General features: G+C 39.5%; 1 protein-coding gene across 4 annotated transcripts in view; it reads left to right on the top strand.

Annotated features, from left to right (window-relative positions):
• Positions 1-25,121, top strand: part of LOC307165198 (inactive rhomboid protein 2-like) — a 211,471-nt gene that overhangs the window by 134,291 nt on the left and 52,059 nt on the right. For all 4 annotated transcript variants that reach the window (XM_079882586.1, XM_079882585.1, XM_079882587.1 and 1 more), the window contains 7 exons: positions 1,368-1,529; positions 1,794-1,879; positions 1,969-2,032; positions 4,832-4,926; positions 5,561-5,636; positions 5,858-5,958; positions 6,118-6,271. In XM_079882586.1, coding sequence (XP_079738712.1) covers positions 1,368-1,529; positions 1,794-1,879; positions 1,969-2,032; positions 4,832-4,926; positions 5,561-5,636; positions 5,858-5,958; positions 6,118-6,271 — 738 coding nt within the window. The remainder of the gene's footprint in view (positions 1-1,367; positions 1,530-1,793; positions 1,880-1,968; positions 2,033-4,831; positions 4,927-5,560; positions 5,637-5,857; positions 5,959-6,117; positions 6,272-25,121) is intronic.

Genomic DNA, 25,121 nt, shown 5'->3' on the forward strand with positions numbered 1-25,121 from the left:
ATGTTTTATTTATTTAAGGAATTTGTTTTTACAATATTGAAATTAAAATCAAAGTTTGAAAATGCAAATATTTTGAAATCTGAGTTTTCAGAATAGTGTGACATCACAACTTAAGTTTATATATTGTAATTTTTTACATATCAGAGTAACTAAACACTATTAAAATATACTTCAGAACTTTAGATTCTTGTTGGATTTGAAGAATTAAAATTGTATACTTTTTAGTGTGTCTGACGGAGTTGACACAAATCCAGTTCTGAAGGGAAACATGTTTATTTGTTAAAAATGTGTTTTTATTTAGAACCTGTTCCTTTACATGGTTAAATAGCTAAGACCTTTCTCTGCAGAAACATATAACTCTAATTGATATAGTGTGTATTTTTAAAAAAAAATTTAAAACGTGTTTTGTCCCGACTCTCAAGAATCAGTGATAAACAATATATTTAAGTAGATCACTCCTAGCAAACAGAACATATTAAAAAAAAAAAAATCTATTATAAAATTCACAAGCATTTTTGTGAACTAACTAAATTAACCAATCACTTCAAAAAGCTTTCATCAATGATGACTAAATAAAGCCACAAATGATGCCAAATTAGAAGAGATAAGCAAGCATTCTTTTAGCAGTTAACAAGCTAACATTATCAATCAATTCTGTGCTAAGTAAATTTGACTTGGAAAATGGGATGTTCTCATTCAACTAATTAATACAAATACACATACTACTCGTTATCACAGCGATAAGCATTAGCCTGGTAGTTACCTCTCCTCAGCTACGTCATATTATGAATAATCGTCTACAAGTCGAAAAGATTCCACAGGGAAAAGTGAAGAAGGAGCAGCACAGCGAAGGGGTTAGGCTGAGGCATATGATGAGGATGTGCAGGATATTTTCGCTTCAGCTGGCATTACAGTTAGCCTTCTAGTTTTGAATAATTATTGTTTAAATAAGTAATTGTGTAACTAATAACATTCAATGAATAGAAAAGCCTATTTCAGATGTATCTACTGTAAACTACCTAATCAGACAAAGATTTATCAAGATGCTTGAGATGCCCCTGATGCTTACATAAAGCATTATGCTTATGTAATTGAAACCCCCCATTTCATCACTGGATTGTTAACAGCTAGTTTTACAGTATGGATGGATCACCTTTGTGTTGGCTACTTAGTCATTGGAAGATAATTTATGCCTCTCTTTTAATAGAAAGCTTAAATTACCTTAATGTTGGAACAATGACGGTGGTTGTTAGACTGAAGTATTCAGCTCTTCTACTGCTGTGCAATGTTAGTCATTAAAGAAATGTCACATTTTTTGGATCACCTTTGTGGGTCTCTTCACTCCTTCTGTATTCTTTGTTCCATAGGAGGATCTAATCCACTTGGGAGCAAAGTTCTCCCCATGCATCAGACGAGACAGTCAAATAGTGAAGCTAGCACAGCAGGCCAAAGATCTAGAGAGAGAGTCCGGCTGCTGTGTACAGAACGATGGATCTGGATGTGTGCAGACCCAGAATGACGACTGCTCGGTACAACTGTACACAAACATACATTCATGAACAATAATAAACAATACACAATCAGCAAAGCAGTTATGTGTCCAGTAAAGATTAATTGCAGTCATAAATTTCAAACAAAGCTCTTATCTACCACCCAGAGGAAGCAAGCTGAACATACATTTGAATTACTTTTAATTCAGTATGACTTGTAAGTAAAAATGTCTTCATTTTAGTGCTTCCTCTTTAAGAGGATTATGACTACTAAATACATTTTTGCTTTTTTTCTGGTTCCAGGAGACTTTAGCAACGTTTATAAAATGGAACAAAGAGAATGTAGACATGGTGAGATCTTCAGGTGCAGTCTGTCATCAGGACCCAAGGTAAATTTCAGTGAAATATGTCTCATTCTGTGAGAAAATTATTAGCTTTTATTTTATTGTTTTGTCTTTGCAATCCATGCTGGGAGCAGAACTTGTGAGGAGCCAGCCTCATCAGGACCCCATGTTTGGCCTGATGACATTGCAGAGTGGCCGGTGAGAAATGTTCACCAATGTTTTTACCATCATAGAAGATTTGTCTTAAGATTTTTTTTGTTGAACAATTCAGCCAATGAAGTCCAAAATCAAATAAATAATGTTTGTGTGTGTGTATGTGTATATATGTTGGAGTAAGGGTTTAGGAATATAGCTCTTGAGTAGCCCCACCAAAAGTAATTGGACAATTGACTCAAAAGTTTCATGGACAGGTGTGGCCTACTCCTCCATAATTTATTTATCAATAAAGCAGGTAAAAGGTCTGGAGTTGATTCTAAGTTTGGTATTTGCATTTGGAGGCTTTTGCTGTGAACCAATATCATGCGGTCTTGATTTGTTTTCCAAATATTCTATTTTTTCAGACATTTCTTTTTGCTCTTTCACCAACTTTTTCAACAGCACTGTGATAGCGTCTTCCCATTCTTCCAGTTTATTTATTCTTTGCTCAGCTTCTTTGACATTATCCTGGGCCTCCCGCAGGAATATAGCTCTTGTCTGAAAAAATAGAATATTTGGAAAACAAATCAAGACCGCATGATATTGGTTCACAGCAAAAGCCTCCAAATGCAAATACCAAACTTAGAATCAACTCCAGACCTTTTACCTGCTTTATTGATAAATAAATTATGGAGGGAGTAGGCCACACCTGTCCATGAAACTTTTGAGTCAATTGTCCAATTACTTTTGGTGGGGCTACTGGAGCTCTTCATGCATGTGAAACAGGCCATTGTTAGGCTTCAAAAATAAAACAAATCAATCAGAGAGATAGCAGGAACATAAGAAGTGGCCAAATCAACAGTTTGGTACATTCTGAGAAAAAAAAAATCACTGAATATAAAGAATAGAAAGTCCAGATTAGCCTTTCTATTAGACCAAAAAAAAAACCATCTAAATAAGCCAGACCAGTTCTGGAAAAGCATTCTTTGGACGGAGGAAACTAAGATCAACCTGTACCAGAATGACAGGAAGAAAAAAGTATGGAGAAGGCTTGAAATAACTCATCACCTAAAGTATACAACATCATCTGTAAAACACAGTGGAGGCAGTGTTATAGCATGGGCATGCATGGCTTCCAGTGGCACTGGTGTTTATTGATGATGTGACCGAAGCAGCTGGATGAATTCTGAAGTGTATAGGGATATACTCTCTGCCCAGATTCAGCCAAATGCAGCAAAGTTGATTGGATGGTGCTTCACAGTACAGATGGACAATGACTCAAAACGCACTGTAAAAGCAACCCAGGAGTTTTTGAAGGAAAAGAAGTGGAAGATTTTCCAGTGGAGTCAATCACCTGATCTCAACCAGATTGAACATGCATCTCACTTACTGAAGACAAAACTAAAGGAACACGAATAAACAACAACTGAAGACAGCTGCAGTAAAGGCCTGGCAAAGCATCACAAAGGCATTAGTATTGATGTTGTATTGGTGATGTCCATGGGTTCCAGACTTTAGGCTGTCATTAGGGACTTTAAGCAACAGCTGCTGATGGAACGGCAGTAAAGTACACTGTTAACTGCTGTAGCCATAGAATGCAAAAATCACTAAAGCAATAATAAAGAGGACGACATATCAAATCATTTAACAAAATACAAAAAAAGTATTTTAAAAAAGCAAGAAAAGGGTTGCTTTTGGCATTAAATTATATACAGATCAATTAAAATGCAACATAACCATACAATATAATATTTACTTATTAATAATATTAACTAATATCTAATCTGTCTCGTATTAACGACTATGGCAAATCAGCTGTTCTTTCGTAGTAGATGTTACAGTAGAACATCACGAAGTGATCACGAACATCACATGCACCATAGAACGTCAGAACGTCTGTGCCGTTTCATCAGCAGTTGTTGCTTAAAGTCTCTATTGCATGTAAAGGGTTCTCAATAAAATATTAAAAATGAACATTTTATTTATGATTATCATTAGCCCAATTACATTTGAGCCCCTGAAAAATGGTTGCAACTTTTCACATGATATTTTTATTCAAGCCCTTGAATTAGAGCTGCAAGTCTGCACTTCAATTTCATATTGATTGTTTAATTTAAATTGTTTTCTGGTGGCATACAGAGCCTACAGTCGACGTTAGTTTCTCTGGGTCCCCTAACTCTAACTTGCTGCGCAGCAATAATAACCAGACAGACTTCAGCAAATGTCCTTTAAATGCTTTAAACACGATTCACGGCCGGGAGAGTTCCCGAGCAGTTCTCAGAGAATCTGCCCCAAGAAGAAGCACGGCCGGAGGATCTCAGACAAATTTAAGAGAGAATCCCCCCAGTAAACAGGAATACAACAGGTTTTATAGGATAAAGACAGACACAACAAATAAAATCATCGTGACTAACTCATGAATTAACTCACGTCAGCTTCTATCAATTTGATTGGTTCAATTGGTAAAAGCAAGCCCCCCCCCCCCCACCCTCTGTTACTGGCATAAGCAAAATTATCACGAATCATCATCCAAAAAAAAAAAAAACATAGGAAAGTGTTAAGAGTTCAGTTAATTACTCAGTATTGTCATGAGACAATGCAGACAGTATATTTTTGATTTTGTCATCGTCAGCACTTCAGAATTTTCCAGAACACAATAGGCAAAGAACAGAACGTTTTAGTATACTTGGTTCAAAGTGATAGAATGTTAGGCCTAAAAAGGGAAGTAAGGTTAGATATTAGAATTATGATTAGTTTGATATACAGTTTACTATTTTATTCATTAAAAAATCCATCACAGTACACACACACACACAGTTTTATGCCTTGATTGTTTTTCAATTTCCTATTCCTCTACTGCAGATTTGTACATACCCTAAAACGTGGAACCACACAGGATACAAACACATGGACTGCACACTGAAGGGCAGGCCATGCTGTATTGGAACAAAAGGAAGGTAATGAATGAACATTTGAAATAATAAAAATCAAGGTTTAGATGATGACAGTTTGCATTAAACATGTTGACAATTTTACCATATGCTTACAGTCAAAAGCCACTTAACCGAGTCTAGCTTCATACACCTAGTAATTGCATTTAAATAAATAGTTAACCCAAAAAATTAATTCTCATTTACTCATTTTCTCTAATATTGTTCTAAAACCATAACTCTTCTTTCTTCCCTGGAACACAAAAATAAATGTTCAAAATAATGTTCATGCTTTTCCACAATGAAAGTGAATGAGGACCAGTGCTGATGAGCTCCAGAAATGACAAAAAGCACAGTAATAGTATTTGTGTCAGAAACATTTATGTTTATGTTTACTGTAAATTTATGTTTACTGTAAATCAACTGCTCTCCAATCATATTTCAATGCATGTAATGCAATTGCAATTTGAGAGCTTAGATGGAAAGATTTTCAGCAGGGGGGAGAAATTGGTCTAGAATGACAAATGGAAAAAAAAACATTTAATTTGTTAATCCAAACAAATGGATTTGCCAATGGATTTGTCATCCAGTGCCTCTTTATCTGACAATCACATTTTATAATTTTTATTCAAATCTGCTCCATTTTTATCCATTTGTAAAGATGTGAAATTACCACTTGGGAGTACTGCCAATTCATGCGTGGATATTTCCATGAGGAGGCCACACTCTGTTCACAGGTATCCATTTACATTGAAAACATAATTTTTAGCCCAGCCATCAAAATTAAGACAACAGAACAGGTTTTTAAAAGCTTAACTTAAAAATGCCTCGTGGTTCACTGTTTTCTGAAAATAGACTTCTCTGGACAGAATTAAATGGTAATACTGTGAGAGAGGCCATTTTTTGTTGTTATACATCATACATCATCCGGCCCACTATATTTTTCATACATCATCAGGTCCACTGCCTGGATGATGTGTGTGGGTTGCTGCCATTCCTGAACCCCAGTGTCCCAGATCAGTTCTATAGACTGTGGCTCTCCCTTTTTCTTCATGCTGGGTAAGGTTGAGGTCTTTATACTCATTCTTTCTCTTCCATTCTTTCTCATGTCTATACATGGAAGGGAGAGACCGACTGAGACTATTACTAGATTTGAGACTTAACACAAAAATGGTATTGACAGTTTCTTTGACCCATGCTCATGTGATTGTTCTTTAGTTTACTGCATTGCCTGGTGTCAGTGATCTTCCAAATGACTATACTTAGAGACCTGGAGAAACTAGCAGGCTGGTTACGCATTTCCATCATCTACGTTCTCAGTGGTATTACAGGAAACCTTGCCAGCGCCCTCTTCCTACCGTACAGAGCAGAGGTATGGCACAAGTGCCCAGCACAGCTAAACTTCACCTAATGCATTAAAATGACCCTATGCAAAGTAAACACATATTACCATTACAGAATGTTCCATATTTAATACTTATTTAAGCTCTGTCAAAAACATCACTGGCATTTTGATTTGTCCCTTGCTTAGTTACAACAAACTAAAAAAGCATTTAAAGTGACACACAATAAAATTCTATGAGCCAAGACACATTAAACACATTTTCAAAACTATGCCTATATGACTTAAACAGTGTGATAATATTACCTGTAATATTGCTTGATAAAAAGTGTGATAAAATTGCTTGTAATATTTCTGTGCAAAGTTACATCCAGTCTTTCAATTCTTGTCATGATCATGTAGAGCTGGTAAATGCAATGTACTGTCTGGTATATGCAACGACACCATGAATATCATATTCATGGTATCCTTGCATATACCTGGCAATATACTGTATCTACGTTATTATAAGTGTTCTAATAAAAATTACCTTCACATTCCTGCTTCTATACTCTTACAGGCATTGCCCCATAGTTGAAATGTATTGTCTATGGCAATTGCCAGAATGCTTAACTTGAAATGACTCAGAAAAATCATTTAGTTTTGATAAACTTCTGTTCACTTCCCTTTGGAGTAAAAGTGTAACCTCGTATTCTTATTAATTAATTTATTTGATGGAGAGAGAAACAGAAAGTCTGGCAAGAGAGAAAGTGAGGAAAGAAAAGAAGAGGGAAGAGGAATGTGCCCCCATTGAAACCTGCCAAATATAGAGGCTTAATTAATTAATACTCAAGAAGCTGTTTGGGATTACTGTGTGAAATAAATAACCCTGTCTGGAGGGTAAAAGGTTTCCCCAGTGGCCTATCTCTATTTAGGTATCTCTACCTTTCCTCTATTGCTGCATTTTTTTCTCTGCCTCTAACCATTCCTTTCTGGCCTTTACTTTAATTGCACAATGGTCAAATCATGTAACATAAAGCCACTCTAGTTGGTCTTATTCAACCTCAGGTCCCCTTCACAAATCTGTTAAAACTGACAAACCTGTTCAATCTAGAATTTAAAGCAAAAGCATACTGGAATACAGACCAACACTCACACCATATGCATTCCACTATTTCAATTATAATATTATCATATTTTTATGTATAATATTTGTCCTTATACTACAGGGCCGTTGAATGCTTGAATCTGATTGGTTGACGAACGTTCTAAGGTGTGAATTATTTTCAGGGAAACGCACAGCTAAAGTAGTTCCAGGCAGGTCTTGACCGCATTACAGTTCCATATCACTTCGCGTAGTTAACTGTAATAACGGAAAATAGTATACAATTCATAACAAGAAAAAACATTTAGCCCCATGCGCTTGATCTGCAATTTTCAATGTCTAGCTTCACAATCAATGGAAACATGCAGTTTAATTTTAATAAATAAAGTATATTCCTATCTATAATCAATAGAAAATTAAACTGAATATAGGCTAAATAAATGGATAGTCCTGCAGCACGGATTTTTATTGCAGATAATTTAACAAATAAATAATTATTGATAGGCCTTACTTGTTAAAAGCTTTTTTTTTTTTTCATTTATTTGGCTAGTCTACTGTCATCTGTCAATAATAGAAAAAAAAGAATGAACGAATGAATTAAAACGAATTGAATAAATAAATAAATAAATAATATTGACGCACATGCTTTTCTGTCTCATTATTGCAACATCTCTCTCTAATAACTGCATAAAGCCGAGCCGAGGACACACTTTAAGGCCGGTTATGAATGTAATTTGATGACTGATCATGCCCAAACGCATGTTCAGCGTGTTCAGTCTGTGTTCAAAGTCGGTGTTTAAAATATGCTGTGATGAAAACAGTCAGAGAAGGTGTCAGCTAGTCGTGTGTCCCCAGCATTAGTCTGCTATCAGTGGCTCAAACCTCCGTTACTAACTCTAAAATTACATTTTGGAATTAGCAACGGAGGCATTGGATTAGATGCGTAGATTAGATCCGCTTCGCGTCGTGACCGCATTGCCACCTCGGGTGTGCATTATTTTTCTAATAATTCAACGCCCTGTCATCAATTATTCCTTACTTGTTTGCAATTTTTCAGTTGTCCACATTTTAATTGGAATTCCAATCCAATCTTTTTCCAAGTCATCAGCTTCCATTGATTAAATTCCCAGTGATGGGGGGGAAAACAAAAATAAGAACAAAGAATCCCAAACAAGTAATGTAACAACAAAGTTTGAAATTAGGTATTTGCTAAATAACATGGAGGAGCATTTTTTTTTCAACATGAAGGTTTTAGATTAAAATGAATGTATAATGGAAAGTGCATATTTTTGTAGATTTTTTCACAATTTGAATGGCAGTTCACCTAAATAGTGCTGCTGTCACTGCTTGACATGTCGTTTCAAGTACACTATTTCATATTTCTCAGGATGGAGAATATGAAAGCAAGAGATTCATTGGAAGTCTGGAAATTCAATCCCATCTTCTGCTGCCACCAGTATTGATGATAATGTAGTTTGCAGTATGCAGGAGTATGAGGCTCAGTCATTGCTGATGGATTTGATATATTATTAAAGAATTTTTAAAGAGGGAGTTATACATTAGGTGTTGACGTGTTACAGTGCTGCTGTACTTCCTGACAGATTTGTGGGCAAGGCGGTTACCCACAAACTTCTAAAGTGAAGTTGACCCAGAGCTTGGGGATTTATGGTGATCCCAGTCCTGCTCTGTTTTTTTTCTTCTCATTTCCCAAACATCAGAATACTGATGTTTATACTAGATAACTGATGGTTGCAGGTCAAATTTCAGCACTGCGTTTGACAGTTGTCTGTCTATTTACACCACTCTTACCAAGACATTCTGAAGATGCCCAGTATACTAAGTTGTTCACCCTCCACTCTGGCACTGCATGTCCTTATTAAATGTTCTCTTCCTGTCTCAGTGTCAGGTAGATCTGGTGATCGATGTGTGTCATCTTATTAGTCCTTGGCTAATCCAGGCTCTTATCTCCACTCTCATGTGCTGACGGAAAGTTGGAATGCACTCCTCTTGTCAGGAATGGATTAGTGATGTTTATGAGATATTAAAAAGCATTGCTGAGCTTGCAGATCTAAAAAAAAAAAAAAAAAAAAGGGAAGTAATACAGGATACCTTATGCAGGAAGTGAGATCACTGCAACAATTAACCTCTGCAGAAGATAATTGGCTATGTACAGAATAGCATACTAATCTATTTCTACAGTATATACTGTATTCTACAGTATACTGTGCATAGTAAATTTTGAATCATGGAAGTCCTGGTGATATTTGCAGTATAGTGTACAACTACAACACAATGTGTGGAATGTTGTATCCCAAAATACAAAATGTCCTGACTTTCTAGTGGGGTGAATTAACTGCATACTTCTCTTCCTCACTATCTGATGATACATTTCACACTTTCTTTCAGCATATTTATTCATATTTCTTTTCTTGATATAATAAATTCTTGATAAAAGAGATTGACAAAAGCGATTCTTGATAACGTACTCGGTTACCTAATGTAACCTTGGTTCTCTCTAGAAGAGGGAACGAGTATTGCGTAAGTTGCTTACGCATCGGGAAAGTTCTCTTTCTTCGAGATCTGAAGCCAAAAAATTATCCATAATTTTGTATTTATTGTCAACGCAGTGCGGCAGCCGGCAGACCATGGCAAGCTGTATAAGCGTGCTCATTGGCTGCCCGGCGGCAACTGCTTAAGCCTACCAGTGAGCCCTGCGTGACGTCACACCCAATGAGGGCGCATCGCGCCCTCCACACCCTTCTAACCGTCAAGATGGGTGTGGCCAGTGTGTATATAAGGAGGGCTCACAGGCTGAAAAATCTGGTTTTCATAGTCTGAAGCGCAAAAGCTCGTGGCGCGTCACGGCAGGTTACGCAATACTCGTTCCCTCTTCTAGAGAGAACCGAGGTTACATTAGGCAACCGAGTACGTTCTCTTACGAGAGGTTCTCTCGTATTGCGTAAGTTGCTTACGCATCGGGAACCCCTTGTCAACACCGTGCGCACCAAGCATCCAGCACATGAATCCCAGGGAGACCGGGGAAAACATCACGCTGAAACAGGTGGCCGGTCGGAGAAACGGGATAACATATGTACAAAGCACTTCACTTCATATATAAGATAGAGCGGCACAGCCGGTCTATATACATCAACATAAACAGTGCGGCCGGCAGCGCGGGCCCACACAGTACATAAGCACATATTAGGGAAAAGAAATAGAGCGGTCTCACCGGTCTATTTGTGGAGAGAATAATCCCCAGCGCGACAGAGTGTAGGACGGGCGGCCAGCGGCGCGGGCCAGCACCGGTACACAAGCGCGTAACGGGGAATAAAGGAACAGAGCGGCACAGCCGGTCTGAGTACAAAATACTCCTTCCCTTGGTGCCATACCAGAAATATCACCAGTACGTGAACGTAGTCTGCGCATAAGCGACTGGGCAGAGCATACATGCCACTTATACTGACTAGGGATGTCCCGATCCGATCCACGGCATCGGTATCGTGCCGATACTGGCCCAAAACGCTAGATCGGATATCGGAGGGGAGAAAAAAAATTATCCGATACCTATGATCCGATACCCATTAGCAGCTAGGGGTGGAACGGTACGTATTCGTACTGAACGTACGTTCGGTGCATGGATTTACACAGAGAATACACGGTATAAAAATAAATAAATCTCGCGTGCACATTAATTAATGTAATACGGAACTAACGTTACTGTTAGATACACGCATATGCGGGTTCTTTAGTGACACCTAATCTGTAGCCCGCCTTAGCTCTGAACGCGCGTCTATATCGCTTCAAACGCTCACTTTATCATTATACGCGCGCGGCGCGTCCTATTCGCTTTGGACGCGCGAATGGATTCAAACTGTTCAAGCATCGAACTAGACGCGATAGACGCAAATTTGACGCTCTATTCGCGTTTGGACGCAGCAAAATTAACAGGCTGCGATGTCAAGATTGCAATGCTGGAGTGTGTGTGTGTGTGTCAGAGAGAGAGAGAGGCACGGGCGCGATCGAACAGTGGAAACATAAAAACATACTCCGTCATTTTCATACAGGACATCATTAAAACTGCAAAAAGTGTTTAGCCTACTTATATTTGTGTAAAACACAACATTGTGCTTTTGTCAAACTGTCAACTCTTGTCAAACTGTAACTGTCACCCAACCAAAATCTCACACACACACACACACACACACACACACACACACACACACACACACACACACACACACACACACGCTGTTTAAAAGCAAAAATGATCTCATCTTTTGGACATTCATCATTGCATTGGTTTTCATTTCTTGTCCTAAAACAGAGCACTAATCTGTTTATTTTTAAGTTACACATTCTACATTGAATAAAAAATAAAATCAAATGTGTTTTTAAAAGTAGTATTATTTTATACAGAAATAAATTATTTATAATTCAGATGAGAATAAAGTTAAGGTTAATTAAAATTTTAAGGAAACAAATATATTGATCTGAAATATAGCAAATTAAGCAAATTAAATTCATTCAGGTTATACATATCTCAAGGTCTTTTGAATAAAGGTTGGCAGTCTTTCATTATCAACTGTTGTTGTGGACTATATACTGGAGAAGTATTTGTTCTCCATTTGAGTGAGATGTTTTTATGTGGCTAATTGAGCAAAGTGCTTCCATTATATTTTATTATTAATAGTATTAGTTCAAGAATAAAATAAAAATATCGGATTGATATCGGTATCGGCAAATAGCCAAAGCTGCGGCATCGGTATCGGTATCGGAAGTGAAAAAGTGGTATCGGGACATCCCTAATACTGACAACAGTTTAGCCTGTAAGGCAGGAACTTCCAGGTTATAAAACCTCACGAATGTCGATGGGGAGGCCCAACCTGCCGCCATACAAATATCGTGAATAGAAATTCCGCTGGACCAGGCCCACGAAGAGGCCATGCCTCTAGGCCTCTAGTGGAGTGGGCTCTGATACCCAAAGGGCACTGCAGGTGTTTGGAGGCGTAAGCTGCTGCAATCGCGTCCACTATCCACCTGGACAGGCTCTGTTTCGAGGCGGCGAGACCCTTGGTGCGTCCGCCGAAAGAAACAAAGAGCTGCTCGGAACGCCTGAAAGCGGCGGAGCGTGTGATATAAACTCTCAGCGCCCTAACAGGGCATAGGAGGTTATCACTGTCCCCGTTATCGGATGCTGGCAGAGCCGAAAGGGAGATGATTTGCGCCCTAAAGGGGGTACCAATCGCTTTGGGGATGTAACCATGTCTCGGTCTGAGAATGACTTTTGAGTCATTTGGTCCGAACTCAAGACATGCAGGGCTAACAGATAGCGCGTGCAGATCTCCCACGCGTTTTACTGAAGACAGAGCTATCAGAAAAACGGTTTTGAGCGAAAGGTACTTTAAAACCACGGATTCAAGCGGTTCAAAGGGAAAAGCCTTCAGGGCCTCCAGGACCAAGGACAGATCCCAAATAGGAACCGAGGGGGGCCGCGGGGGATTCATCCGTCTGGCTCCTCTGAGGAAACGGATAATAAGCTCGTTCCTTCCTATTGCCCGGCTGCGCGTCGTCTCAGCGAACGCTGCAATAGCCGCCACATACACTTTGAGCGTGGAAGGGGACCTGCCCTTATCCAACAGCTCCTGTAGGAAGGAGAGCACCCGCGGGACACAGTGTTTTTGGGGTCCTTGAGATGTTCTGACATGCCCTGACATTTGTGCTTTTTTCAGTTGCTTATAAACATATCAATGGCAAAAAAAAAATTACACTCTATTTAGCACAAACAGGACTACCATGATATGTGAGCCACATGTATGTACATGTTTTCATTTTTGAGAGAATAATGTTTATGCATGGTTATTGAAAAAACTAAAAATGAAAGTTTCTGAAATAAGGCCATAAAACACATACTAAATATATGTCAATAAGACTTTTGACTAATGGATGTCGTCGCCTAGAGTTTTTTCTTCAAAATGATGTGAAAATCATCCTGCCTAATCATTCACATAAAACGATACATTGATTTAAGTTTTGCAAAACACTTTTAGTTTGGAAAGGCAATATGCGGATGGGGCGTAAACGATCATGCATATTTAGTAGTTCACACCTGATGAGACATAACTTAAATATACAAGCTTCATAAAAATGATCATTCTAGAAGAAAATTTCAGATGGCATTTAGAGGCTTTTGCATCTGAACTCTTCATATACACACACACACACACATATACACGTGTATATATATATATATATATATGCACACACACACACACATATATGCATGCACACACACACATATATATATATATATATATATATATATATATATATATATATGTGTATACAGTATATTTATACACAAATATTTTATATACATTTTTTTTTTTCACACATTGTGCTTGCAAATTGTATAATATCCAAGGTAAACATGTCTGGTAATTGTGCAGTTAATTCTCATACTGTATTTTCAGTTTTGGAATATTTATCCTCTCCCCAAATTTGTTACTAATAAAACACAATACAAATTATTTAAAGAAAAAAATTATATTTACCTTTTAATAGTTTGTTTACATCTACCTTGTAAATATATTTTTTTATTAAAAAGGTTACAATTACAACAACAATACAAGTGTAATCTTACAGTATATTCTACAGTAAAAACTGTACCCAAATCTAGTCAACAAAATGTTGTCTTTCATATTTCGCCTGACTGTAACGTTGTCTTTATGAAATATTAGGGCATATAAATGTTAATTTGCAGTTTAATACGTTGCTTATACAAATAGCCTACATTTTATTTCAACATATTTCAGTCGATTTTTACTCATCTCAGTATAGCAATACAGTTTGCTAAAACATCATCATTCATTCACACACGCGATTTAAATTTAAACTGTCTTTTGCGAGCTGTGGTAAACAACGCGCATCTCTGCCAATTCATACACAGTATATATATAACATATGAGCAGAAATTGCTAAACAAAAGCTTATTTGATGTGGCAGTATATTCTACAGTAAAAACTGTACCCAAATCTAGTCAACAAAATGTTGTCTTTCATATTTTGCCTGAGTGTAACGTTGTTTTTATGAAATATTAGGGCATATAAATGTTAATTTGCAGTTTAATACGTTGCTTATACAAATAGCCTACATTTTATTTCAACATATTTCAGTCGATTTTTACTCATCTCAGTATAGCAATACAGTTTGCAAAAACATCATCATTCATTCACACACGCGATTTAAATTTGAACTGTCTTTTGCGAGCTGTGGTAAACAGCGCGCATCTCTGCCGTTCATTCATTCATAAACAGAAACCCGATTCACGTGAGAAGGGAAAAAAACTTACTACTGTATTCCTCAGCTCAGTCTGATCCTTGCTCCTCGAAATACCCGCACTTCTGAGGGACATTTTCCATTATTATTATTCCTCACAGCGCTGCGAGATGGTGTAAACAAGTAATGATCTGAATAAACTTATGTTTTCTCGAGCTGATATGGGGGCGTTCACAGGATTGCGCAGTGGATTGCCTCAGCCATTTGCGTTTGAATAGCGCGCGCTCTCCGTGGGCGTGTCACATTACATTTGAATCAGCTGTAATGAGCTCGACTGGAATCGCTCTCTTTTAATACAGATTTCACAAGATGAGAATATTTGTTTTTTATATAAATTACTTATTTAAAAGAAGAGAATTCAAGCTTCATGCCTGTGTGTCTGTCTGTCTGTTTGACTGAGTATTCGCTGAGTTATTGTTCATTTTCGGACGCGTTTCAGAATGGACTACACTGACAGAGAGAAGGCAGAACTCGCTTTGTGTTTATTTTTCTTTATTTGGCAAAAAGCACAACACTTTGTTTTTATTGTGAGTATACACAAAAATAATACACAGTTAACAGAATCGATTGATGTATGAAACTCCAATGGAAAATCAAAGTCAACAGAGTATTTATGAGTTTCTTTTACACTGATAAAAAAAAAGCGAGCTGGTATCGCCGGCGATACCGCCGACCTCGGGGTTAAAACATGACCGGTCGTGAGAGGCCGTGAGACAGAGCGGGCAGTGAGTAGGTGTGGGCACGGTGAGGTGGACACGTGACCTACTTTTAACACTCAAGCGGCTTCTGCCTGCTTTATGAGAGTGGGCTCTGTGAGAGACACGGGATTTATAGTGCTTGTGTGCAGGGGTGAACACGGAAACGTGGGCACATTCACTGCATTTGAAACACATACGGCGTGAGCCGTGCAACCAGACATTATGCTCATTTGAGATTTCTCTGGGTCGCCGTGAGAACGGTGGTTGCGCGCAGGCGAGCGGGTAGATATACCGGCTCGTTGGCTGCGAGGTAAACATCTGCAGTAGCCGTGGCAACGGGGACTGACAGAGCGTGAAGCTTTGACGGTGGTCCAGCCGCAGCGGGACTTAACCGTCTTTTCTTCCCTCGTGTTTAGACGCTCATAAATACTCGAGCACCATGAGTAGGAGTGGTGCGAGAGGCGGGTTCGCTTTCTTTATGTAAGAAAAACTGGCCGCGAGCTCGGAGAAGCGAACAGCATAAATTTTTATCTGCCGCGAGAGCCGGGATCGAACACGGGTCTCTGGCGCGAAAGCCTATGATCCTGCCACTGAACCACAGGGGAGAACACGCAAGCATATGAGAGAGCGACCTCATGTTTGTTTGCAGGCGTGCGTGTATTAAAACAGGCTCGTTTACTGCAATAGTAATATTTCCAGCCGCCTGAACTTAACAGGGGACTGAGAAATGTGTGAGAATTGGCGACTTGTCCGGCCACAGCGGGACTAAAACACTCTCTCTCCTCTTTTCGCCGGTGAGTGAGGCGCGCGTGCTGAATGTTGCTCGTGACCGTCCGCTCTGTCATCCCTTGTGAACGGCGCAATCTGCGCGGCCCAACAAGGGGGAGAGCGGGTTCGCTTTCTATATGTAAGAAAAGCTGGCCGCGAGCTTGGAGAAGCAAACAGCATACATTTTTATCTGCCGCGAGAGCCGGGTTCGAACACGGATCTCTGGCGCGAAAGCCTAAGATTCCGCCACTGAGCCACAGGGGAGAATACATTAGCTTTCGGTTAGAGCGAGCATATAAGAGAGCGTCATCATGTCTTGTGACGGCGTTTGCTTGCAGGCGTGCGTGTATTTATAACAGGCACGTATACTGCGATATGAACAATTCCAGTCGCCTGAACTTAAGAGGGGACTGAGAAATGTGTGAGAGATGGAGGTAGGTCCGGCCACGGCGGGACGAAAACACTCTGTTCTCCTTTCGCCGGTGAGTGACGTGCGAGGACGGAGTAGCTTTCTTGTAACGTAAAGAGAGCTCCAAGACCGTCCGCTTCTGCCATCCCTTGTGAGTGGCGCAGTTTGCGCGGCTCGAACCGAGGGAGAGGAAGCTCGCTCCGAGACCGTCCGCTTCTGCCATCCCTTGTGAGCGGCGCAGTAGCGCGGCTCGAACAGAGGGAGGGTGTCTATCTCATTCGCCTCATCCCCTGACGCGGCGGCGGCGCGGGCGAGAGCCGGCAGTTGAGCGGCCGGGAGGGGGGGCGGAGAGGGCGAGAGAGAAGCTCGAGGGAGAGGTTCTGGCGAGCTCCTCAGTCACATCAGTCTCCGGTGGTCTCTGCGAGCGGCGCTGCTTCTTGCGCGGCCCGGCAGGGACAGGCGGAGCGACAGCTTGGTCGAAAACTTCAAGTCGAGCCCGCAGGGTCGACATTGAAAGTTTACGCACTCGGGGCAGCCGTCCGTAGAGAGTGCGGTGGCGGCGTGCTCGCGGCCCAGGCAGAGAGCGCAGATGAGGTGGCGGTCTCCGTTGCTGAGCGGGGCGCGGCACGAGCCGCAGGAAAAACGAGGCATTTTGACAAAAACGCCTCGTGCTCTTTTAGAACAGTGAGAGAAAGTGTGTGTCGCAGGGCGAACACACACAGCAGTAATAAAAGGATATGTCGCCGGATAGCGTAGCAGGCACGGATGGCTGAAGGCGGCGAAGGCGGTCGGCTTCCTCAGGCGCTGTCCTAGGCTTGCTGGTCGCTGGTTTCAACGGCGGCGGCTCTCAAGATCCAGCGATGCGAAGAGCTTCGCTGAAGACAAGAAAATCAGATTTTTCAGCCTGTGAGCCCTCCTTATATACACACTGGCCACACCCATCTTGACGGTTAGAAGGGTGTGGAGGGCGCGAAGCGCCCTCATTGGGTGTGATGTCACGCAGGGCTCACTGGTAGGCTTAAGCAGTTGCCGCCGGGCAGCCAATGAGCACGCTTATACAGCTTGCCATGGTCTGTCGGCTGCCGCACTGCATTGACAATAAATACAAAATTAAGGATAATTTTTTGGCTTCAGATCTCGAAGAAAGAGAACTTTCCCGATGCGTAAGCAACTTACGCAATACGAGAGAACCTCTCGTAAGAGAACTACTCTCTCTCCTCCACCTATAGCTGGTGTGTGATGAGAGCACTGTGCGATGTGAGCCATTGCACTTTGGCTGCTGTCACATCATCCAAGTGGATGCTGCACACTGGGTGTACAGTAGTACATAGGAAATGCGCTATATATATTTACCTCATTCATTCATTCATAACTTCTTCCAGTGTTCCCATTTCAATTGACTAGCATGTTCTGACAGAGGTTAGTAAAGATTTGTAAATCTCTACAGTAATTTGCTATAGTAGATTAAAGAGCAATATTTATTTGAACTTTGTAGTTGAATAAAAGTAATTTGAATGCAGAGTTTGTTTGAACAAAAAACACAAAGTACTTCAAATAAAAATGGGCTAAATAAATATAAATGTATAAACTGTTTTCAATATTGCTAATTTTTATTGCTAATTTTTTTTTAAATAATTGTGTTCAAATAATTGATAACTGAGCTCCAAATCAGCATATTAGAATGATTTCTGAAGGATAATGTGAAACCGAATACTAGTAATGGCTGCTGAAAATTCACCTTTACCGTCACAGAAATAAATGACATTTTAGAGTAGAAAATAGTTGTTTTAAATTGTAATAATATTTTATTTATATTTTAACTGTATTTTTAAATAAATAAATGATAAATAAAATAAATGCAGCCTTAGTGAGCATAAGTGGCTTCTTTGAAAGACATGAAAAATCATAATTATTTCAAACTTTTAACCGGAAGTGTACAGTATATAAATGCCAAGGGCCTTTATCTGATTGAACACTCCAGTTAAATCACATTTTCACCTGAAAATTGCTCTGTCCTAATGCGGGAATTTAGGTGAAACAATCCATGCTACGTAAACATTTATGTTGAGTAAATACATAACTGTGCAAAAGTCTTAGGCATGTTAGTATTTTCTCCCCAAAAAAATGGTGGGAGATTTTCTGTAGTGTGTCAGAAGGAAATATCAGTTTACATTTTCAAACATTCCTTTTTCCATTAATTGTAATAATCCAGTGAGATTTTTGTATGCACAAGGAGTCTGACAACAGCCGGTATGCTCCACACCGAGATCTGATCTCACCATCAAGTCTGTGATTACATGAAGAAACAGAAAAAACATGTAATCACAGACAGACTTGATTATGCGTACAGTACGTTATATGTGTACTGTAGTTTTGAAATGTGGTTTAAATATATCCACATATATACATTGAATAGAATTAGCCGTAGGTATAATACCTGATTATATTATACATACTATAATACATAATGTATCTTTATATGATTCTCCTCTCCTATCGTCTGCCTGTTACACTTCACTATATATATATATATATATATATATATATATATATATATATATATATATATATATATATATATATATATATATATATATATATATACACATACCCAGATAGCACACGTACGTCGGGCCGACGTTGGCCCGATGTACAAAGTTCCATCGGCACGATGTTGCTCAGAGATCGTTTGCTCAGCGGCAATATGTCGCCTCGACGTCGGCCTTTAAACGCAAATGATCTCCGGCCGATGTTTGAACGATGCAAAGCTGTAAATCTTTTGGCAGCTCTGCATGGGTTTTATAGGACCTTTATTTATATAGGTCGGACCTTTCGGGCTTCTACTTACACTGACACCATGCGCTGCTTTCATTGAAGCACGTACTTACGAACACACGCACGCACACACACACAGAGCGGAGATCGCGCTGCAACACTCACTCAGCAGCACATAAACTGTAGTCAACATTGCCCCAAGACTTAAATTGATAAAATAGCTTTGATACTGAACACATGCAACTTTAATCCCTCAAAATGGCCATATTCAAGAAAAAAAGTGGAGTAGTTTTACACTTCCATCTTACCTCGCACTCTTTCAACGTTAAACTGATGGAATACATGCTCTGCTTCTGTGAACAGTAAACCCCGACTTCTATGATTTGATTGGCTATCTATTTGGATGGTCGCTGTAAGGTAGACCAGCCTAAAATGTAACTTTTAAACCTTTTTGCCATCCTAAAAACAGAGCGGAGCAAGAATTTCCAATATTGAATTTCCAGTTTGGCCATTTCTAACTATTGACATACTACCCAGACAACAAATTAGCTCTTGCCGACGTCGGGGCGCGTGTGCCTGCCCGACATAAAGTGCCTCGGTGAGATGTCTTATGGAGATCGGTAGCTAATCGGCAAGACATCGGGAAGATGGTGGCATTAGAATGATCGCCGACCGTGAGCCAACGTAAATCCGACATGATCGCCGACCGTGAGCCAACGTAAACCCGAAATAATTGACCTATGCGGCGCGATCCCACTAGTGCTGCGAAAAGCATTCAGACGCCTCGCTCCCTTTGACTTAACACCGTCGCGTCGCGATCGCGTCGTTATATTAGGTCTTATTGATTTGTTTAGGTTAACTGCTGTCAGACTGTGTTCCAAGGACACAAGTTTCCTATTGTGTATCAACAACACTCAATAACAGTTTATGTGATGTGTTAATCATAAAATTTCTTCCCTAACAATTTGACAAGAGCTAATTGAGAAGTAGGCAGTTTAAATTTAAGTTTAAATTGAAAGTAAGTGATTGTTTATGTGTAGGGTGTATTTCATACACAATCTGACAACCCGGGAAATGTCAGTCTAACAGAAAAAACGAATGGATCAGTGATTTTAAAATTAAGTTACAGGAGTTTTCCGGGAGAAATAACAAAACAGGAGGGCACCGGGAGATGGACCTTGACAATTTATTTTTTACTTTGTTTTTGCAAAAGCAGTATAATTTATTTTAACACTCCACAAATCACACATAGAAAACTACAACAAAAATAAGAAATTCCCTCCAAAATAGTAAATAAAATAATAAAAAGAAAAATCAGTCCAATCAATTATTTCACTTAAGATGCTTGCACGCCCCGCCTTTGCTGCCCCCCATTCCTGTCCCTGCTCAGCCGCAGCCAGTTTCTCACGGTCATCTCTACGTCAGCCTCAGTGGAATTTTGTTGGGCAGGATTTCTTAACACAGCACCTAAACAAAAAAATAAAAATAAAGCAACAGGGGGAAAAAATAAGACAGTAGCACAAAAGTCTATATCTTCGTTTGATTGTTTCTATAAAGACAATTCAGAAAAGTCAGAGCATTTTACAAAAAAAAAAAAAAACTTTAAAAGACATTTGGTTGAGAATAGTGTGAGGACAGTATATAAATATCGAGAACAACTGATATAAATACAGACACCACATATGGTTTGAATAGTGACAGAATGTTGCTTCAACACATTGTAGGACTTATTCAGGAGTACCTGATGAATAGGCCGTGATTTAAGGCCTGTCTTCTGACAGACAGAGAGAGAGAGAGAGAGAGAGAGAGAGAGACAGACAGACAGACAGACAGAGAGAGAGAGAGAGAGAGAGAGAGACAGACAGAGAGAGAGAGAGAGAGAGAGAGAGAGAGACAGACAGACAGACAGACAGAGAGAGAGACAGACAGAGAGAGAGAGAGAGAGACAGACAGACAGAGAGAGAGAGAGAGAGAGCCTCTAGCCTACCATAACATTAGAGTAAGAAGTAGGGATGTCCCGATCAGGTTTTTTTGCCCTCAAGTCCGAGTCCGAGTCATTTGATTTTGAGTATCCACCGATACCGAGTCCCGATCCGATACTTCTATAATACATAAAAAAAGAATAAAGAAGAGCGAAAAACAGATCCAGGATGTTCCTTATTTTTTATTTAATTCACCTTATTTTAACATCCAACAACTCTGTTAACAAACACTTCTGTGAGGTAGCTTGAACAATCAAGTAATAAATACAGGGTTTCCCCAGGTTTGATCACCCCAAATTTAAGACTTTTTTAAGACCTTTTTAAGACCACTTTAATGAAAATTAAGACCTACATCGCACCCATTATGCAGTCGTAAAACACCAGATCAAATCCCAATAATGACTATTACTAACAAATGTTTTAATTAAAAATACATTTACTATTAAAAAAAACTCATTCAACAATACACTGCAAAGTGATGTTTTTGGTAAATAAAGAAATACTCCAAGAAATTAGACGTTCTCTGACATTATGCTAAACCCTGTTCAGGGCCTGAATTTCATTTTGGAAAATGGGGGGGAAATCCCCCCTTAGGTGATTCTTATGGGGGGGAATTTTTAATTTGAGGGGGGAGTTTAGACTTCTTTTTTTATTACATTTATCTCGCCTAAATGTATGCTTACTCATTGCATTTTTACAATGGGGTAATTTTGTTCTCAAGAATTTACACAACTCAAGGAAGCTTGATTTCAATCTTTGAATTAAATTGAAAAAAGTAGCACAAATAAATACAATAGAATAAAGATACCAATAAATAGAAATAAAGAGAAAAGTTTTTGCTTAGGTCTAACACTAGTATTCAGAAATACCACAGAGACTGAATAAAGTAATCAAATGTAAAATAACACTGGGTAGTATTTTAGTCCTGACTAAATTAAATACATAGGCTATTAATCCTGATTCCTTAAAATGAAAGCTATGTTTTGTTGTTTTGACAACCAAATTAATGACAGACACATATGGCTGCTGTCACTTTAAGAGCTAGTGCACGGATCCTGTTTTCATTATACGGTCACGTGCGATTTATGCTTATTTAAGACATAACCGACTGTGTTTAGAGGATACTCACCAAGGCCGAAATTGACATGATTTTCGCATGTTTTTGACTGTTAAAGCGATATAATCCACGAAAAATAACTTTTGTTACCTGCGAGCTGTTTGTGAGGCGGCTTTACTCTATGTATGTGTGCAGAGAAAAAAAACATCTCTCAGACAGCGAGTACCGAAGAGTTTAAAATCGCGTGAATGTTTAATCTGGTAAGACTTAAAAAGACGTGCAAATGGTAAACTTTACTTACTCATGATGCAATGCTGGCCCGATTATGCAAGTGACAATTCCGTCTATCCCGACTCCCGAAAGCGAGAGTGTATTATCGTCACCTGCTGCGCGCTTAACAATTGCCTTGTGCAACCCATTTTGAGAGACGAAAACGCAGCCCTGCTGATTCACTCACGCTGTTTGTGAAATTGCGTCTCGCAGACAGTTTTAAAATGACTGATTTGATTTTATAATCTGTGTGGATTAATTTACTAATACAACCTACATGCTAAAGTGAATCAATGTTTGCAGGAATTTCCCGCATTATAAATGGCAGACCTGCGGGAATGATTAAAATTATGCGCAATACCGCGCCGAAATTCGTGCCCTGCCTGTTGAATTTTCACGTTGTTGTTGTTTTTTCCCCCCATTTCACCTTGCGTTGCAGTCTGGTTGACTTTGAATAAATAGGCTAGTATAATGAAATTTAAGACCTTCGTTTAAAAAATTAAGACTTGGACAACGGAATTTAAGACTTTTTAAGGCCTTAATTTAGGAACATGACATTTAAGACCTTTTTAAGACCTTTAAGACCCCGCGGCTACCCTGAAATAACATAAATTCTTCACTTTTGGACATATATATATATATATATATATATATAAACAAATAGCACCTCAACTTAAAATACCCAGCAGGCATGTAAACAAATAAAAAAATAAAAGTGCCACGCACAGTGTTTGCAAAGCCAGTAATGTGCTTTTAGGAACTGCACTCGCCGGTTTCACATTCGATCAAATGACCAACAGCAATTTAAAAAGAAAACAAATGTCCAAAAACAAACTTGTTGCCAGAACAATAAAAACAAAGATGAACCAAAAGTTATATAAATGAAATTATTAATAAAATAAGCTTCTTGACAGGTCTTTTCTCTTAAATGTATTTGAAAACGAAATAAAGCAATGCCAACTTATCCATTATAGAGTACTCTGTCTGTACACAACCCGCGGTTCAGCCGCTGCCAGTGTGAAAGCAAAACGCGCGTGTCCTGCTCCCGCTCACCATTCGCACTGCTCCTGCGCTGCTTAGGCTACGCTCTGCTAACGCGTGCAGTGTGAAACCGGCGTAACTCTGTGCCACCGCATAACTATAGATGTGTTAAAAAATAATGAGAATATATATACATATATATCCGAGTCTTGATCGGGAGGTAACGTCCGATTCCGATCGAGTCTGAAACCACGTGATCGGGCCCGATTTCCGATCACGTGATCGGATCGGGACATCCCTAGTAAGAAGTACAGACACATAAAACACATCATACACTAAAATATGTCTTACTTTGAGGGGTCCTGTGTGGAAGGCCTGGACGGGATAGAGGGGTTTCACGACACTGCGGCATGTTTGTGTTCACAGACACTTGAAACACAAAGATTAAAAAGGTTAAAACAAAGATTAATGATTCTTTCAGGTAATCAGTGTCAGATCATATCGGATTCAGTCAGAATGACCGTATGAATGAGGGCAGCCTTTTTGCACTCTGCACAGCCTAGCCTACACCAAAGAACTGGCGTCAACTGTGAGAGAGAGAGAGAGACTTTTCTTCCTACCCTTAAAACCGAAACAGGCAGCCAGCTACTCTAGTGACTACCAAGTGCAATCTCTGTCTCAGCCTAGTAGTAGAAACATTGTCTTTAATCTAAAGATACCTGCTAGCTAGCCACCATGCTCTTGGGTCAAACTAACTTGACTGTATGTAGTTTTAGACTAAGACAGCTAGTCTGATTGCAGGAGAACAGACTAGATGAGTAGACTAGACTGGTCATGTAACCGCACTGAGTGTCTGTGTGTGACACAGCTTTAATTGCTTACAAAGCTGTTTTACAGACTCTGTTCTGTGTCTGCGTGTTAATTAACTTACATTCAGGAGAGCACATCCCTTCATCACTGGGTGTGTCTTGCTGCCAATCATCTTGTGGCACTAGGAAATACAGAAAAAGGCCCGTTACACAAAGAACAGCATCACCCAGGTCCAAATAACAGAGCTAAAGGAGTAACCCCACAGTAGTGGTTCTCAAACAGTCAGGAAAGCCTTCAGTCCTCCAGTCTCCAGTCCAGTCCCTCTTCTTGAACATTAACTGCGGTCTCTTGGAAAGACAGAAAACCTTGACTTACTGATCACACTAGTAATACAAACTCAAAAATCATATCTGGAACATCAAACTATGGTATGCGCTGTGGACCTGTGCAGTACACTGTGTCTGCTTGAGTTTAGGGACCTGATGCATTTTACTATAGAGGGGATACCTCCACTGTTACCTTCACTATATGATGATGTGGGATGGGCTGGAGGAGTTAAACGAGGGGTGGGAGGGTGGGCCAGCTTTCTTCTTACTGACACTTAAAGAAGATTAAAAAAGGTTACAACAGAAAGATGTCCGATATAGTGCTCAAAAGTCAACAATTGGGAATTTAAAACATACTTACTGTACAAAGGCAAAGACGCTGTGT

This window comes from Squalius cephalus, assembly GCF_949319135.1.
Source record: "Squalius cephalus genome assembly, chromosome: 10".
Taxonomy (NCBI): Eukaryota; Metazoa; Chordata; class Actinopteri; order Cypriniformes; family Leuciscidae; genus Squalius; species Squalius cephalus.